At 33.9% G+C, this 20,691-nt stretch overlaps 1 protein-coding gene across 3 annotated transcripts in view; it reads right to left on the bottom strand.

The window, feature by feature from the left end:
* Positions 1-20,691, bottom strand: part of RALGPS2 (Ral GEF with PH domain and SH3 binding motif 2) — a 158,467-nt gene that overhangs the window by 64,090 nt on the left and 73,686 nt on the right. For all 3 annotated transcript variants that reach the window (XM_059937230.1, XM_059937250.1, XM_059937240.1), the window contains exons 6-8: positions 17,565-17,654; positions 14,124-14,216; positions 7,455-7,581 (exon numbers count right to left, since the gene is read on the bottom strand). In XM_059937230.1, coding sequence (XP_059793213.1) covers positions 7,455-7,581; positions 14,124-14,216; positions 17,565-17,654 — 310 coding nt within the window. The remainder of the gene's footprint in view (positions 1-7,454; positions 7,582-14,123; positions 14,217-17,564; positions 17,655-20,691) is intronic.

Here is a 20,691-nt window from a genome sequence, read left to right as displayed (position 1 = left end):
AACCTAGAGCTCACGTAGTTACTGTGAAAATCAAAGGAGGTAATACATGTGGTAAAACATTTAGAATAATGCCTGACACTAGTAAGTACTCAGTAGCCTTTAACTACCAGATTACTACTGCTCATCTATGTACTTTCTGCATTACCTATCATGGTGCCTTGCACAGAGTGAGTAATAAATGTACTAAAAAACAATATATCCAAATTTTCAGGTGCAAAATTACACTGATCCATGATCTTCATTTGCAAACCTAACAGAGCTATGCCAGCTGTTATGGCAGGTAGTTAAGAGAATGGGCATAAGAAAAATTAAGGTAAGAATAGCCATAGTAAGGGATTTCAGCCTAACGAGAATCTTGTGAGAGATTAGATAAGTCACATGTATGGTAGGCAAGGTCCGATAGCTAGCTACTTTACAGGTTACCAAGGAATAAGGTGTGGTTGCTTGACCTTCAGTAAGATTGAGCTATAACCTTGCAGCTGGTTTATAGAAGGATTATTTATGCTTAGTTATTTTTAATAAATGAAATGAAGCTTATCCTAAAAATGACTTAGACTCTATTCTCCACTCAATGGGATACAATCAATGTCAAGGAAACTTGGCATCTCTGAAGTAGACTTTTAAAACATGAGATATTGGATAAGGCCACTATTAGAAACCATCCTGAAATTTAGTAGATATGAACTAACAAGCTCATCCTCAGGCTCCAAGCCTGGTTGAGTAAAAAGATCAAATTTTCAGTCTAATATTCACTTGACTCTATGAGTCATGATACAGGAGTGCTAATTCTTCTAGCATTATATTTCTTAGGACTCCTACTGGTAATAATATAATAAGCCTGTAAAAACTTCCACAATCATGAAAATGTTTCAAATTACTTGTAAACCTTTACTAATGTGATATGATTTTTATATACTTAATCAATGGTAAGTTAAAAATTATTGCATCCTAACAATTTTTTAGTCTTTTATTTTAGTGTCTGAGAAAATAACTAAGTAAGAAAAGAATGACTCCACTTACGATGATGCCATGACCCCTCCTCAAAAAAGCCATCTAAAAATAAGCTCAGTTTTCAATTTTATCAGTGGGGTCAATAGTTATTACATCGTAATTCTATAGATAATTACAGGAAAGACTGAAGAATGAACTCAAAATTAAAACTAAAGACAGATTTCCAAAATATTAATATAATTCCACAATGCTTTCTTTGAACTATAAATGAAATGGTTATAATGCATATCTTTATAGCAAGTGAATTTAACCTCCCTTGTCCCAGTTTCTTCACTTATAATATATGAATAATATCACATATCTTATAAATTGTTGTTAAGAATTAGATAATTTATGTAAAGTATACAGTGTTAGGCACAGAGGATTAAGTTGCAAATAAATGTTACTTATTAAGATTTTTATTATTAGTCTCCTGTTAAGGTTTGCTAAAAAATTTACAAAATGCATTACTGAAATATCAGCTGTTGGAAACACTACTGGCAAAGCTGTTGGAACTGGGGGAACCTGATTCTGTTTATGATTAAAATGCAGATCTGTATAGCTTCTACACATGATATTTTTTAAAGATATAAGGCTCTTAAGAGAAAAACTATGAAAATGGGAAAGAAATCAATGTAACCCCATCCCCAGCCCTTTTATATCACAAGTCTTTGAGTGGTCTAAAGTAAACTTCAGAAAATATACCATTAAAGAATGTTAGAAGAATTTTAAATATATAAAAAAGAATGAGGGTAAAAGGGGATATAAATGAGGTAATGGAAAATGGGAATGTAATTTTGGCTAAAGAGAAAGCTAGGGCTAGCTGCCATTTGGTCAGAGCTCATTCTCAAGATTCAAAAGAAAATGACTGAACATGCTTTATTGCTGTTTTAGAATTCAATATGTAATCTTAATGAGAAGAATAAGGTAAAGTAATCCATGGTATGTATTATATACAAATTAAACCAAAGAAAGGAAAATGGAATAAAACTCTTAAAATATGAAAAGCCAATGACATTTTTTGACTATTAGGCATTTTTGAGATCAGTGTCAGAGACTTCTATACATTTAACCAAGTAAAATTCTACCAAAGGGGCAGGAAAACAATCTCATTAATTCCCAGAGAGCTGCAGAAAGCTTTGGACTTTGTTGAAATTATCTGAATAGAAATGTGAATAAAAAGCTACTATTTTTGAAAATATTTATACACAGATTAGCAAAAATTTCTCAAACTAACGTAAAACTAAAGAACTATATTCTACTAAGAGATCAACATAGGTTAAAAACTAGTGAAACATAAAAGAGGATCAGATAAAATCTGAATGGCCTTGTAAGTTTAGGCATGTTTTAAACATCTCATTAGCTGTGATGAGGACACCACTATCAAGGCCTGGTAATGTTATGTACCTCTTCCATGACACAGGATATAGGAGAGATTATTCACAAGGTAATGACATCAACTTGAGCCTTTGGTATTAAAGAGATGTTAAGTTCCACAAAGGAAGGAACAAAGTCCATTTCGATCCCTGCTCTACATCTATCACCAAGAATAGTGCTAAGCAAACACTGGATGGCCAGCTGATGCACCAAAAGAAAACTGGGGGTGGGTAGGGAGTTGTATACAAAAGTGCACACAAATAAATGTATTTAAAACAAATGAAGTTGCTGGAACAATGGGAAGAGCCAGAAAGGGATCATTTAATTAATTAGGTCAGCCAATAAGTGTTAAATACTAAGTGCCCGCTTTTATTCTAGATGTTAAACATAGAGCCCTGGACCAAGACAAATTCAGGGCTTATACACTGCTGAGGGAAAGAGATTAATGAAAACAAAATGGTGCTTGTCAGAGGACAGGGGATGAGAGGGGCACTATATCCCATATTACAGATGGATATAAGGACAGCTTTTCTCTTCTTAAAAAAAAAAAAAAAAAAAGGCCTATTATGAAAATCTTTAAGTTGGGGCAGGGGACTTTCTCTACAAGAGACAGAGTCATACGTAGACACATCAAAACAGTGTACTCATGTCTTACAGAAGGGCAGGAGAGTTTAAAAAAACTTCTCTGTAACATTCTGCTTCTACTTAATAGAAAGCAATGTATAGAACTGCAACAACTTATTTCCATAGTTTTAAAAACATATGCTTTCCTTCTCAGAAAACCACCTAAGCTGGTTGAGCTACTGCATCTTCCCAAAATTACATAAATAAAGTAGAAATGAGGTTAGAAAATGCACATGAAAGAATATTTATCATGTTTCATACAACTGAATTATTTTTGCACAATGTTCTTTTTCTCTCTCTCCAGCAAAGCAAAACTTCCCATGCCAAATTCTTCAATAAGCTCCTTAAGATTGTTCTCCAATGACAAGAACAAATGAGTGCTGTTAATGATTTTCAGATTTAAAGCAATAATTCTCATATAAAACAATTTTTTCCTTGAGATTTGCCAAACTATTTCTCTCCAGAAAAACTGTATCCTTAGTCTAAGAACTTTTCACTATATTGTCCAGGCTGACTAATTTTTACCTTGAATGCAAACCAACAGAAGAGACAATTTTTCAAGGGATGATGAGCTGAAAGCCAAGAAAACATTTTCTACTTCTTATAATTTAATCCACATTGAATTATAAATAAACCTGGCAGTATCAAAATAAGAGTTTCGTCAGCATACAAACCTCCATATTCTTTTTTAAGCTTCACAAAGAATGGCTGGTTCTGATCATAATTCTTAGGGGCAAAAGCACCATTAGTTTGGATCACGTCTCTCACGTTAAGATAGATAATTAGCCTTCACCTTTTCTCTGTGCACTGTAGATAGATTCTTTTGGTTGATACATTTGTTCCAAAAGAACCTTTGCAGACATAATGGATAAAGGGTAGCATTATGCAAATTCTGTATATTTGAAGAGAGATAGTTAAGTAGAAGCTACCAATATGAATAATGAGCATTATCTTTCAAATGTCTTTGGGACAGGTTCTCTCCTATCAAATGTACAGCATCTTGTAAATGTTGACATTTTTGGCATCTATCTGCACTGGGCCTAGTTTAATATGACTGGGAAAAAATTCTGAAATAAAGAAAAGTTAAATTTAAAAACCACAATCTTAATTCATTTTAAATTAGAACAAAATATGAACAATGTAAATATTAACAGGATATAAACTATTGTAAAATCTTCATTCTTCAACACACTTCGGTATTGAAGATTAGGAATGAGAACATGAACCAGCTTCTATGACATAAATAAATCAAGCAGTCAAAAAGTTGTATGAAGTTGAAAATGCTTCACATTTTCTTAGGGAAAAGCATGTATGTTTTGATAGATGGAATGAATACACTTAATCTCAAACTTTGCGATAAAACGAAACTGTCACTACATTAAAAAGACGATTTTCATGCTGGAAATGAACTAAACTGAGTCACAATAACTTGTCTGACAAACGTTTCAGTGTTTCACTTCCCCTTCCCAAGTCTACCAAATGTTTGTGTCAAATGTTCCACAATCATCTCACATTCTCAGATGCTTCTTCACAAACTGGTATAGGGATGAATAATTATATGAAGAATCCAATGTATAAAATTATGTAGATGCTAAAGTGTATGTTCTCTATTTTAACTTAAGTTTTTGCCATTCCCCCCACCCCTTTTGGCTTCTAATTCTTGAATAACCCTCAGAAACGTGCATCTTGCTTCAACAGAGAATATAAGAAGTGGAGGAGGGGAAATCCAGTAAAAAAAACAAAAACAAAAACCCCAGGTTTCTAGGGTGGTGGAACAGTGCAGATAATGCAACACTGTGATCACTAGTAGACTAAGCCAGGAAATAAGAGGGGGATCAGGTATGGAAGAAGGGGGAAAATGATGAATTTACTTCTGAACATGCTAATTTAAGAGTTACCCATACATATCTCATTCAATCAGTATTTGAGTATTTGAGTACCTAAAATGTTACCAGGCTGCAGGAATTACAAAGACAATTAGATGTACAGGTCTAGTCTAAGATTTGGGAGTCATCAGGCGATATACAGAAAAAAACTGCATGAGACTACTCCAAGTGAGCGTATAGAGGAAGAAAAGAAGTGGACTGAGACCTTTATAAGAACAGATTTAAGAGAAAGGCAGAGAAAGAGAAGTCGATAAAACAAAAGCCAGAAATGTAGAAGGCAAATCAAGAAAGACTGGTGCTACAAGTGGAGAATTTCAATAAGCAGACATAACTAGCATCAACCTCTCACAAAATTACAGGTAATAGTGAGAAGGGAGATTCTGGGTCATGAGAATATATAAAGTGAAAAAGAACTGAATTGAGGAGTCAATGGAGACCAAACTGAAGACACAGAAAAGATCATGGTTCTATTATTTTCTCCAAACCAACTTCTGCACCTCAATATTTGCCTCATTTGCTTTAACCCACAGGAACAATTACTCTGTTTTAGGTACCAGTGCTGGGAGAAAACAGGTATATTCTTTAATGGAAAACCTTTCCAGATCCCACTATTTCAACGATTTCCCACCCCGCCCCTGTACGTGCATGAGAGTATGCTTATGTGCACATGCACAGACGACTTCAAATCTTGTACTGAAGTCTCCACTGTGAATAAATATAAAACAAAGACCTCTGAACTAGACATCAGAGCACAAGGATTTACACTGTCATTTTCTCATTTTCAACAGGGAATAATCTCTTTTCCTAAAAAATACAAATTATGAAATTTGAGAAAAACATTTCGATGAGAAAAAAATACAATCATAGAATCAGTAAATTTTAGAATGAGAGTTTAGCAGCTATAATTGGAAAGATGCTAGATCAGAACTTCAGATCTGTCATTAACTAGGTTTTAGGATTATGAGCCAGCTCTTTTACCTTTCTGGACTTCGGTTTTCTCAATTGTAATATAAGTGAATTAGATACAAGAGACCACTGTGGTCCCAGCCAGCCTTAAGAAGAACATGATTCTGGTCCTATGTGTGCTATTTCTAGGTAAAGAAAACAAGGCTTAAAGAAGACAATACAATGACTTGAAAAGTTAGTATGGTAGAGCCATTTTGGAATTTATGGTTCCCAGTTCTCAGTCTAATGTTCTTTATGCTATAAAAAGTTTATGTTTTTATGGAGTATGAAGATATTGATGACTTTTTAAAATCCTCTATTCTTCCTCTCCCCAAATTACATCTTTCAAGAATGGGCACAGCCAAGGTGACAAGTGGTAAAAAAGTGGAGCACATGCAGAATATCTTTCCTAATATCCAGCTTACAGCCTCTCTGATTGAGTCATGCTTATTATGGCCCTGAACTATTTATCAAAGAAACAGACAAATGGTATGTAGTGGCCACTATCTATACAATGCATAGGAGTATTCTGCCTTCAACACAGGGTGTACAACATTCCCCATTCCCACTGGAATTCTAGAATGTCCCACAATGGTCTAATGAGTTCAAGTCTTCTCTGACAAACTAAGGCTGATGCCGTAGAGCAGCTGAATGACAGTGTTATCAACTGTCTTTGTCTCTACTTTGTGTTCCGGTCACTGGTATTGTAAAGACTTCAAAGTTTACACTGTAGAGTCTCCTAAACAAGTAACAGGTTTTTCCATTATTTTCAAAAATAGTTATAGTGAAATCCAGTATGAGTCGTTACATAAAAGACAAAGTGGAGATAGGGGAGCAAAGGGGATACTGGGACAAAGCAAATGTTATCATTTGATTACTCTCTACATGGGATCAAACCAATTTATTTTAATGCATATACTAGGTATATATAATATAAAGTATTTTCTGTATTTAAATTTACATATACATTTAAAAAGGCATAGTTTCAGTCTTTTTTATTCAAATACCTAATAAGGCATTACTATTCATATTTTGTTGAACATAATCTTATAATGTTATTAGGTTCAATATTTCTTGGAATTCATCAACACTGTAAAATATACAGTAAAGAGATACATTCTTAGGCAAATAATATGTCAAATACAGATTTGTCTGTCTCAGCACTGAGCTAAATTTCCACAGCTAAACGGCTAATTTCTTCCAGGAAAACAGTAACACCAATATTCATTGAGACTGCTTTTCATAATTCACTGTAAAATATCTGCCAACTACATAAAGCAAGAACTCATGATGTTGAAAATAAATTCATTAAATCTTTTGATCAATTTCTTTAGTTAATGTTAAATATTTTTACAGCATTAAACTTCACTGCAAACTACTGGTTCATTCTTTAAAAGCATTACTAAAATAGGTAAAACATATTGCTTTACCATATGGTCCATCTCTAAGAAGAAATGAAAATACACTCCAGGTAATAAGCTAACACATTCCTCTAGTCTATTTTTTCAACTTAACAATCCTTTAATTTCTTTAAAGGATACACAAACTTTTAAAATATATTGAATTTTATATAAACTACTGATTAAGGCAGAGCAACAACCAGGCATAATGAACACACATGATGTAACTCACCTAAATAGGGAATGCAAGGTGTCATCTTTAAGCTACTTATATAGTCTCTGAGTCTTTTGTAGTTATCTTCTTTACTCATTACATATTCTAATTTTTCAAAGGTAGTTTTGTCTTTTCGACTTAATAACTAAAAAACAAACAGAAAAGCCTAAGTTATTTCCGAATCCAATTTTATTATAGCAAAGACTTGGAGTTATATTTACTACAAATTTGAATTTTAATTTCAGTTATATCTTCTTTAATTATATTTTGGTAGTATATAAATAAAACAAAATCAAACATGTCTATTCATATAATAAACCCAAATTCATTATTTTTAAAATACAATATACTTTGTATGTACATAAAATAATTAACTTACTAAGTAGTAAATTATAATACATTATTTCTTGTCTTGTCTTTACTATTTTAAATGGCTAAACAATTTTTATTAATCATTTCCCTAATTTAAAATAATTATGTATTCATATTCAGCTCAAATGCCCAAATATTTTCATGCATTGTCCCCTGCCTCTTCAAAGATAAAGATAATTCTTACATAATCATTAAGAAATAAATACTGCATTTCATAATTTAAGTAATAATTTTCCTTGATAAATCTAATCATGGCTAGTCCTACCAGTAACTATGAAACTATGATTTAGGGCTTCCCTGGTGGCACGGTGGTTAAGAATCCGCCTGCCAATGCAGGGGACACGGGTTCGAGCCCTGGTCCGAGAAGATCCCACATACCGCGGAGCAACTAAGCCCATGAGCCACAACTACTGAGCCTGTGTGCCACAACTACTGAGCCCATGTGCCACAACTACTGAGCCTGTGCTCTAGAGCCTGTGCTCTGCAACAAGAGAAGCCACAGCATGAGAAGCCCGTGCACCGCAATGAAGAGTAGCCCTCGCTCTCCGAAACTAGAGACAGCCCACGCACAGCAACGAAGACCCAATGCAGACAAAAATAAATAAATAAAATAAATAAATTAAAAAAAGAAAAACAACTATGATTTACATGTTTGGATTTTTGACAAGACATTTTTTTCTTTGATCCCTTTGACCAGTGCTATATTGCACACAGTTGATCAATCAACTGCAGCTGTTTTAGGAGGCTTGAGGAGGAGATTTGTAGTGGGTGCCCTTTGAGAAAAAATGGAGCTATCAAGGGGAATAAAAGAACAAGCAGTGTCAGTCACCCAAAAGGCATTAACTAAAAGATTCAGAAAATATGTATTTTTAAGTATTCCAAAGACTCTGGAAAAAATTTTTTCTCTTTAAATATGTGAAGTTACTATTTCATTATGATGTAATCAGATTTCACTTTGTATCATAAAATATTTATGTTATTTTATAGTAGGCAAAACACTTCCACCAATAAAATTCTAATTCTCCTATGAGGTTAACAGAAAAGTCAGAGGATTGATTTAAAGTTGAGGTGACTGAGATTCAAAGGAGAAGCAGAACATATCAACACTCATCAGTCATCCACTCACAAAGACTAGGTCCTGTTTTTCAGGGTCTCAGTCTGGTCCTGGAGACAGAAAATTCTAACACCTGGTCTTTCTAGTATTACAAGCAGTACAGTTGGAATTGATGTTGGAATCTATTTTTCACAGGCTCCAAGATGCAGATTATCGTTGGATAATCTTTATCAAAAAAATGTCTGACCCATATCCCTCTCTCTTTAAAACACAAGAGTTCAAGGAGTTCTTTGCTTGAATGTTTTAGATAGATTTTCCAGGGTCTGAAACACTGGTTTCACAACTTTCTGTGGCCCAGCTTCAACACACTTGATCGGCATTTTCAAGATTAGGTGCAACTCTCTGCTGAGTGACCTGTAAATCCAAACATCGTTTTCTCTCCCACATAACAAAGCATATAGATATGCAAAATATACTGACATGACATAGCAGGGATAAAAAGAAACTTATTCTTTTTTCCCAAAGTCAATCATTCTAAAACTCTCGTACAGTATCAGGAGAAACAAATTACTTGGAACTCATAACTGCTCTTGACACATCTGAAACACAAAACTAAAGAACCACACAGTCTAATATGTATAAAAGTAACTTATATTTTGGAATTTTCATAACAAATCAATAACCAGATTGAAAGGATTCAATATGGGGTGGCATAGCAGAGACTTGTTTTCAGAAGACTATTTTAAAAGGTTTTGGTAAAATATACATAATGTTTACCATTTTAACCATTTTGAAGTGTACAGTTTAGTAGCATTATCGGCCAATCACTGCAACCATCCAAGGCCAGAACTCTTTTCATCTTCCCAAACCGGAACTCCATACCCATTAAAGAGTAGCTCCCCACTTCTTGCTCCTCCCAGTCCCTGGTAACCACCTTCTACTTTCTGTCTCGACCAATTTGACTACTCTTGGTAACTTTTATATATGGAATCATTCAGTATTTGTCCTATTGTGTCTAGCTCATTTCATTTAGTATGATATCATCAAGATTTATCCACGGTGCAGCATGTGTCAGAATTTCATTCCTTTTTAAGGCTGAATAATATTTCATGGTATGTTTATACCACATTTTGTACATCCATTTACCCGTTGTTGGACATTTGGATTGTTCATACCTTTTGGTTATGGTTAATCATGCTGCTTTGAACACTGGTGTAAAAATATCTGTTTGAATCCCCACTTTCAATTCTTTTGGGTATACACCCAGAAGTGGAATTGATGGATAAATGGTAACTCTATGTAATTCTAATTTTTTGAGGACAAATCCTATTATTTCTAATCATTTTTTTCTGACTGTGCTGGCTAAGATCTCTATGTTGAATAGAAACGGTGAAAATGGGCATCCTTTTCCTTGATGTTAAAGCGAACGTTGCTAATATTTCCCCCACTTAGGATTTTTTCTGGTACATTCCCTTTATCGGTTTTAAAGAAAACCCCAAACACTCTCATTTCTTCATTCATATGATCTTTATTATCTTCTAACTTGACCCGATGCGCTACCCCTCCCAATTCTTTCCAACTGTACCCTCTAGGACTCAGGGTCCATCCTCTGCAAAAGCCTCATCTTTGACCTTTTCTTGAAGCATTCTCTTTCTTTTCTTACAAACGTTGTAACATCAGTCTGGAGTTCAGTTAGGTGCCGTTCTTCCTCCTTTCTCTTCACAATTCCTTCCAGCTTATTATCACACTATCCTCCCCAAAATCTTCCAGCTTCTAATTAGAAGCACTAGATCAGTGCTGTCCAATCAAATTTTGTGTGATGATGGAAATGTTCTACGTCTGTGCTGTCCATACAATAGCCACTAGCCACATGTGACTAGAGCATTTGTAACATGGCAAGTAAGACTAAGGAACTGAACTTCAAATTTTATTTAATCCTAAGGATTTAAATTTAATAGCCACATGTGGCTAGTGGCTATAGTACTTGACAAAAGAACACTAGATTACAACACTTATATTACAGTCATTAATAGAGCTACAAGTCATTTTCCCATCATTAAGATTTTAGTAGCTGGAGAAAAAGAGTCTATGAACCAATATTATTCTTATATCCTGATGATTGCAGTCTTCATACAGACAATACTCCAAATACCCTGGTTTCTAAGTTTCTTCACTCCTCTTTGAATCATCTTATCGTCCACCACTCAGCCTCCACTCCCTAGGACATCCTGAACCCAAAAAATATTTGAGGGTACCAGGATATCCACCAGTTACCATACTACCTTTTCATTGTTCATTATCTCTTTCCTTTTACTTGGGTTAAACTCCTCATCTATCACTAAAACAACTTTTGCATTTGCCTACTTTATCTCTTATACTATCCTTGACCCCTCTGTGGTACAAACAAGCCTAAAAAAATTCCATCTCTGCTTAAATACAGTTATCTGCACGTCTTCAGGTTAATGCTGAACACCTGAACCTGGCTGGAGACTACATAACTTTGCTGACTGGTTTCACTCTAAGTTCATGACCAAAAATCTCAAGTGGACCTTCATAAGACCTACCAAACCTACAATGTTTCCCTAGTTAATTCACTCTCACACTCTCCTAGATGACTTTCATCCTTTCCTCCTTCTTCAAACCCCCAACACCTCCCCCATTCTCAACTAATGACCTTGCTTCTTATGTCTTATGAAATAAAGCATCAGAAGAACTTCTGCAGAATCCCACCACCAAATCTACCAACATACCTGTGTCTGTAACCAAATGCATCCCCTTCTCTCCTGTTAAAATGCATAAACTGTTCCTGCCCCACTAGAGTACTGGACCTCATTCCCTTGTGCCTAATCTAGTAGGTATCACTGGAGTGACTCTTTGCTCTCTTACTGTTTCCTCATTCTATTATATTAGATCATTGCACCAACATACAAATATATTGTCATGGATCTCATCTTCAAAATGAAAACAAAACGCCACAAACCTTTAATCTCCTATTTCCCTCCAGCTACTGCCAGATTTCTCTACAGGACCTCACCCCAGTCCTTTACAGCAAAATTCCTCAAATGCATTCTCTGTACTTACTGTCCCATTTTTTTCTCCACCATTCTCTCAAATTCAATCAGTCTTTCACCCCACCACCGTACTGAAGCCACCTCTGCCAAGGTCACCAATCCTTTCCAACTGCCAGATCCAATGGTCATCTCAAAGTTCTCATTTGACACAGGTGAGCACTCTTTCTTGAAACACTTTCTTTACCTGACTGTGGAAAACTTCTACCCGTGATATTTCCTTTGTTGATTACAATCTCATGTTTTAAATACTATCTTTATGCTGATGATCGCAAAAATGTATCTCTAGCTCTAACTGCTCTATTAAACTTGTATACCTAGCTCTGACCTTATAGTTCCACATGAATATTTTATCAGCCACCTCAAAATTGATATGTATAAAATAGAACCCCCCAACACTCCTTCTCTATACCTCCCTGAATATCGGTAAATTGCATCTCCATTCTCTGATTCGATGCCACCTCTCTGAACTCAGCTCCTATCATCAACTACTCCTTAAGCTTGTTTCACTCTGCCAACACTGACCACCCTGCTGTTCTGTGAACATTGCCAGGCCTTTTGCACTGGCTATTTGTTTGGAATTCTCTTCTCTCAGATATGCACATGAATGTTTTTCTTAATTACTCTAGGTCTCTACCCAAATGTCACTTATCAGAGACTCTTACCACACATCACAGAAAGGAAAGCACGGAAGTATTTTATACCTCATTTACTCTGCTTTACTTTTCTACAGAGCATTTATCACTATTTATGATATATCATTTATTTATTTACAGCTTATCTTTCCCCAGTAGAATGTTAGCTGTACAAGAATGGGACTTCGTCTACATCATTCACTACGCATGTGAAGCAATTAGACAGTGCCTGGCACAAAGCGGAATGTTTTAAAGTTTAATATAAACACCAAACATTTTATTCAGATTAATAATGGAGCTGTTACTAAATTTAAACAAAATTATTTTCCATTCAATACATGAGGGAGACAACGAAAATAACTTCAAGGAAAATAAAAATTAACTTGAGGGAAATGTATCTCATTTCTAAACCACAATATAAACCAGAGTATAATTCTTTTCCCTAAAACTTCAAAGATGGAATTCATAACTGTATATTTATAATCATTTCCATTCCCTCATTAAGTTCAAATTTTAATAAATAAGGTCATCATTAAAAATAATTTTTAGAGTAGGAAAACCGTTCACTCAGGTGTTTCTAAAATACAAATAAAATATAAAGAGGACCATAAACTCTTCCAAGCTAATGTTTTTCCAGTATAGAAATCTACCCTGATTTTCATGAGAAACATCTGTCTCTTTAGATACTATGAAAAGTGAAAACAGCACTAGGCTAATTAAAAACAAAGTTATATTTTATCAAGTAAAAAATTGTTTTAAAGTCAGTCAAGTCTTTATTACAGGACAGTAAGAACACACTAACCCTCTGTACAAAATGTAGTAAACAAAATCATTCCTCTTTTACATTAAAGAACAGTATAAATATGAACAGATTTAACTGAATCTAAAATTTCAGTTATATAAAATCTAAATGAAAAATATCTAGAAACCTTGAGGCCAGTATCCGGTTAATCAACTGTAAAAGTACACAAATTTGCAGAAGTAAAAATTCACACCCTGACCTTGTTAAAGTAATAGAACCAAATATGATTAGCATACTACCACAATGTGCAGAAACACTGTCTACTTTCATGTTAACTATCAGATTTTCCATTATTCCTAAGGAAACAACCTGAGAGTTTACTGACTAAAAAATAATGGAAATCTGACTCAGTAAATTTTTTTTTTGAAATTTAAAATGTGTATCTTCCTCAAATTTTCCAAAAGCATAATCTTTACATGATTAACACAATTTTTTTTTTGCATTTACACTTTCCCATCAGTAAGCTTGAAATGCTATGTTGTCAAAGATGTTTAAAGAGGTTCTAGAAAAATGAGTTCCTAAAGAGCAGAAACCAAGCACCAAGTTGTAATTTACCCAAAAAATACCTAACAAGCCTAGTGAAATACTTATTTAAGGAGAGAGAAAAAAATATGTAGGTTTCAAAGAACAGTACAAAGTACTTCAAAAATCCTTATCTATTATCATAATATTAACCTAAGAACTATAAAAGGAACTAACACATCTTTACTTCCAACAGGAAGTCTAACCTTTCATTAACTAAGGAAAATTACTCACCGCCCATGTTTTAGTCAACCTGAAAATTGGGGCACTCTGTAAGCCAGAAACCACTGCCATAAGTGCATGAAGGTTATTCAGCTCGTATAGTTTCTGGAAGATTTAAGAAAAGCAGGGAGGAGAGATGAAAAATAAACAGCATGAATACAAGACAACTTTAACAACAAGTATAATCCAGGCAACTGGTAGTGTTCTAGTACTTATTACCCTCATTGCTGAGATATGTCTTTGGGGTATCCACCATGTTTACAGTAAGCTGATTTCGGCCCACAATAGAACTTCCACATTCTAACTTGGCACTGCCCCCAAGCTCTGGGAACAAATCTACCTCTAGTTGTGTAATACATTAAGAAAACCAAAATTATGGCTCAGTATCAAGGTTACCTGGTATGACCATGCATCCTCATTTCTAGTAAGCAGTTTCCTTCCTTATACTGAAATATTACTAGCCTCTGCCTTATGATCCAAGTTTAAAGGAAGAGTCCATGCCCAGGATCCTGATCTGGTGTCCTACTCAGGATCCCCATTATTCCAGGGCTTGGGTTCAAACCTGCTTTCCATAGCCCTCCTCAATTTCCTGCTTCCTCCTGGCTGAATCCTCAAATCCTTTGTTCCTTGTTCATGTCGGGATATCCACCTGCTTGCCAATACCAGACCTTGCTTTTTACAGCCTCCCTGCAGAAGGCTCCCATCTAATGCTAGGTTCCACCCGTTTACCGAGAGATCTACTATTTTTGTCAAATTATTGCTAATTGCCCAGGTTTCTTCAAACTATCAGATGCTTACATATCAATGGTCTTATCGTTTAAAAACTTTCCTCACCATGAAGCGACTCCAAGGCAAAAATGGCCTGTTTTGAATATGAAAACCAAGGAAAAGTGAAGGGTTCTATTCCTCTGAAGAACCCTAACTAATACCACCTTAACTCAGGTCTCAAAGAACCCCCATAAAATTTCAAGAAATATGAACTCAAGTAAAAGAAAAAAAGGAAAAGGAAAAGGATAAACACAAGGAAACAAGAATTCACAAATGGAGAACATCAGGTATTGGCCTCAAATAAAATGAAGATTAAAAATGAAGGCATTATCTAGAAAGCAACACAAAAGCCAAAGGGTCTTTTAAAAAAATGTGAAATAAAAGATTAAGAGACATCAAAGGAAGAGCAAAAAAGGCCAGCATTTATCTCAATGGAGCTTCAGAAGGACATGATAAAAAACAATGGGGTAGAAACAATATGAGAGATAATGGTGGATTATTTTCTCAAATTACTGAAAGACACTAATTCCCAGGGCTAGTAAGTTCAAGAAATCCCGAGTAAATTAAAAAAAAAACTAAGTCTGGAATAGCATTTTTCAAGAACAAGGGTGACATAAAAATGCTTCCAGACACAATAAAGGGAACTTTAAAAAAAGATTTAAAAAATGGTGCCAACAGGATTATTCATATGGAAAAATGTGAACTGGGATCCATAATTCATACATATTATATCTAAAATTTCAGATGAATTAAATACCAAAATCAAAGCTGTAGAACTTTTAAAGAATAATATAAGAGAAAATCTTTGATATTCTCAGAGGTGAGAGTAAGATATTTTAAGTGAGATATTCTTAAATCAGAAAATGAAAGTTAAAGATTAATACATTTGACTATTAAAATTAAGAGCATCTATATCAAAAGATAACATGAAAAGAGTTATAAGACAAGTCACAAATAGGAAGATGTATGCAAAGAATATAGCAAAGAACTTTAGCATCTGGAATTATATTTTTAAAACTGCTATAAAAATCAAAGACCAATACTATAATAGAAAATTGTTCAAAGATCTTGAACAGACATTTCAGGAGAGAAAACCTAAATAGCCAACACACAAAAAAATGTTATTTTTCATCAGATTCAATGAAAGTTACTGGTCTAATTGTCATTTCTTTGAAAATAAATTTGTCTTTTCTCTCTGTATTTCTAGGGCTCTAACCTGCAGTTGAGCACCAAGAGACTCACACATGAATGCTTTATAAGCAGTGGTATTTATAACAGCAAAAATCTTGAAACTCCTGCCCGAGTTTCTGGGCTGTCTGCCCTACAGATTTCAGATTTGCCAGTTTTCCCCCACCTAATCACACGAGATAATTTCTTAAATCTTTTTATACATTATATACATATATATATGTGTGTATTTTTTTTTTCTGTCTCTACAGAACCCTAACTGAAACAACCTACTAAAAGAAGAGAAAGACCTGCCAGTTTTATAACAAACTGAATGCAGAAGGCAAGTCTGACTAGAGGGATTTAAGAGACAGAAATGAGACAAAAAAATTATGAATTTAGGGCTTGAGATGAAAGTAAACACTATCAAAAATAACTCAAAGTCTACGAGTCTGAATTGGAATTAAATGATTATTTGATGAGGATAATGGCAGGTTTGATGGACAAAATTTGGTGGTTTTGAGTGGAACATACAACAAGTACATAAAAAAACCTAACAAAAATACCAGAAAACAATAATGCAAATTCAGGATCTATGGAGAAAAGTCATGGACTTCTATTAGCTAAAACCCAATATTTATCTAACATATCACAAAGAATGTTTTTAAAAATTTTATGACACTTCTGCAAAATATCAAATTTTCAGAAGGCTAGCTCTGCCACCTAGTGCCATAGAATGTTAGAATACAATTGTTCCCAGGTGCTCAAGGGAAATATGGAAGAGTTATGACTTACAATTATTACATTTTTACAATAATTTACAATTGTAAAAATGATATCCTCATTTTATTCCATCTTCATTCACAGGTGAGATGAGTTATGCATTTATTATAAGAATAATGAGGGATGTGGTTACAATTATACCTCTTTTTAGTTAACATAAATTTGGAGTTGTTACAAATTTTAATAAAATCTTGAATGTCCTATTCCATCCTCCTCTCTAAATTTTGACTATCCTTGAAATCCATGTTCTATTTCTCTTGCTGCATCTATTATCTATGCTGCTCAATTAAGGTATTTGGTTAACATCCTCATTTATACTATTTAAAAAAAAATAAAGTCTTATCATTCTCCATATGGTTGGCAGAGTGATCTATTTCAAAGGCAAATAATTGATACGTATTTTTCTACTTAATCCTATAAGGCTTTTTCAATCACCTGCAGAATAGACAAATATTTTATAAATATTAAACTTCATCATAATCTGACCTCTGCCCAGTCAAATATTATGTAATTCAGCTTCTCTGAGAGAGGGAGGAAAAGTATAAAAGAAAGGGAAGGAAGACAGGAGGAATAAAAGAAAAGGCAATGGAAACAGGCATTCAATTTAAAAAACGGACTTATATTAGTCAGTAGGCCTTATTTTCTAGTGTCGATAAATAGTGTCACAGGCAAACATTTACTTACAAGCATTGCTAAATGATTAAACTCAAAAATAGAAACACAAGTTTGTCTTACCTTAGCAGTTTTAATATAGTGGCTCAAAACTTCTGCTCTAATTTTTAATGTTTGAGCATGAAGAATCTCTCTAACAACCCAAAAGCTTACCTGCAAATAAAAATTAAAGACAGTTGAATAGCAATATTCTTTACTTACTAGGATCAAATTAATGACAAGAGCTATTTGAGAAATAGATAGCTGTTTAAAAACAATACTTTCTCTTTCCCTTGATTCACCACCAGGACATAACCAATCTTCAGATGTTGCATACACTTCATATGTACACAGACAGATACAGATATGTATATATGTGTGTACACACACACATAAAAACATCACTACTACAATTTTTAATTTGTAAAAGCTAATACAAATTTTGAAGGAAAAGAGAATGTAATAAAACCAGAGTGACGCAACATGAACACTATAAAAGTGGTTTTTGCTGTATTTTGAAACACTCTGGCAGAATTAGATAAGCTCTAAGATCAGACATTGTAAAACATGCTATAGTATGTTTTACTGTGGCTGTGTAATCCCATGTTGCCATTTTATTTACATTGAGTAGAATCGTAAGTGTAAAGAATCTCAAGTACAGTTTTTCTGGTATGAATAAAATGAGATAAAATATAAAATATCATAAAGAAAGATATATCTAAGTCACTCTAAAATTAAGATTGTATTTTTTAAATTATGTAATGTTTTCTAATTCAATGAAACCATTTTCAAGATTTCTTTTAAAAAACATTAAAAACCATTCATCAGAAGGCAGACTAGATCTGTAACATTACTAAAATGCTCTACTCTGGTGAAAATAGTGGGCTTATCATATGATATAAAGTAATATGTATGTAACATATTCATGTACTATGAAAGCAAAATCAAAGCACTATCAGTTGGTTCAAAATTATACAAACCTAAAAATAGGATGCAGTTAGAAATCTTAGTGCAAAGGATAAAGCCACTGCCTGATATTTTGTCACCTTTTCTTAGTGAGAAATATTTTAGATTTTACTTGCAACTTTCATCTCTAAACAAATGTGTAAATGTAAAATGTATATATTTTACCAAGCCATCTTTATATTTGTTACTATACTTGAGCTACTAATGGCAATAATTATTCCTGATTCTAATAAAGTTTACTTCTACAGTATATCTAAAGTTATACTTTAGATATTTTAACAACCTTAGCAAATATTAATTACGATTCAATCTAAACTGCATGATCATTGACTTAATTAAATTTTATGTCAAATTTTAAGACAAATACTACGGTAATTTAAAAACATGGCCACTCTATATGGGAAAAGAATCTAAAAAAGAGCGGATATATGTATTTGTGTAACAGATTCACTTTGCTGTACCCCTGAAACTAACACAGCATTGTAAATCAGCTATACGTCAATAAAAATTTTTTTAATTAAAAAAAATAAATAAATGAAAATAAAATTAAAAACATGGCCACAAATTCTTTGTCACTCCTCACATTGAAAGTTGGGGTGTATGTCAGCTCTCATTGAACCTAGACAAGCTCATGACTGCTTCAAGAAACAGAAAATTAATGAAGCTGATGCTGGCTTCCAGGGTAAGGTCAAAAAAGAACATGTAGCCCCTGCCTTGACTGCTGGAACATTCTCTCTGGGATTCCTAAACTACCATGTAAGAAGTCCAACTACCCTGAGAGCACCATGCCAGAAAGGCTAAGTGTAGGTGCTCCCCAGTTAACAGTCCCAGCTAAAGCCAACCACACCTGAGAACACTGCCCCAGAATGATCAACACTGAGGCATAGCTTAATGAAATTACTGGACTTAAAGGAAAAAAATCTTTAGGCTGAGACAAAAAGAGAAAGTGATTTTTAGGGAAAAGAAAATTTAATTATCATCAGACTTTTCAATAGCAACACTTTACCAGAAAAAAAATGGAGTACTATATCAAATATTATCAAGAAAGAAAATTTCATACAAAGGACAGGCAAACTTGTCAACATGTAAAAACCCAAGAATTATTGTTCCGATGAACCCTTCCCAAGTAATTTCCTGGAGAACGAGCTTCAGACAGTCAAATGACTAGAGAAACATCAACATGAGGATTGTAGTGAGCATTAAATATGCACTTACTCACAGAAATAAGAGTAATGAGGGTTAAAAGAAGGAGAGTATGTTATATAATGCCTATATGCCCAGACAATATATACAATTATAAAAAAACACATTTGCAAAACATATAGTTACCTCTTTATAGGAATATTATTGGTATTAGTATTGTTATTCTGAGACTGTTATTTGTTATGTAGGCTAAAGCAAATGAGTCACATAGGATACTGTATCATGCCCTGTGTTCCCTGAAAACCAGATTGTGGGTATGGAAGAAAGGATATGCATGTATAATATGGAAGAGGTAAAGTAAAACTCTGGTCCTGAATTTGAATTAGAAGTATTAATAAGAACTCATGAGATATTTTATCTTTAAATAGTTGTGTGTGTATGATATATAGATATCCTAGCTATATCTGCTGAAAAGGCCTAGAAATTATGGTCACCCTAGTAGCAATGAGCATTTTTAGCATCCAGGTCCATTTCCCACTATAAGAAACCAAGGTTTATTAAAGAAATGTTGATTCCAGGCAGGGGGCAGGTGATGGACAAAATGAACATGCAACATCTTTGCATACAAATAGCAAAGAAACTGTTACAAGATTACTAGGGTCATGAAAAGGGACATGAAAGCCAACCTGAAGAGACTTCCATTGGCCAAAGATGGGACAATGTGAGTTTCAATAAGGGTAATAACTGCAATGGGTTGAAACACATCATCTTTGTTTACATTTATGAGTTCAAAATAAAATTAAAATAAACTACTTGGTCTTCGTTAAATGATAACACCAATTCATTATCTTCAGAACTGCTAAATAAAGAGAAAAAAATCAAATATTTATCCTTCCTTGCCTATAGGAAATGGACCTCTGGGTATGCAAATACTAGATGAGGGAAAAATGTCTCTTTATAAAAGCATTCCCACTAATAAATAAAAAAGAATGAAATGAGAATTCACCTTTTAACAACCTCAAATAATGGATCTAGACAACTGCTAACATCACAAAAAAGACCTGATGAAAAAACCCAACACAACCCAGACTCTTGCCAAAGG

The sequence above is a fragment of the Balaenoptera ricei genome, chromosome 1, assembly GCF_028023285.1.
Source record: "Balaenoptera ricei isolate mBalRic1 chromosome 1, mBalRic1.hap2, whole genome shotgun sequence".
In the NCBI taxonomy this organism is placed as follows: Eukaryota; Metazoa; Chordata; class Mammalia; order Artiodactyla; family Balaenopteridae; genus Balaenoptera; species Balaenoptera ricei.
This window is presented reverse-complemented; position numbering and strand designations above follow the sequence as displayed.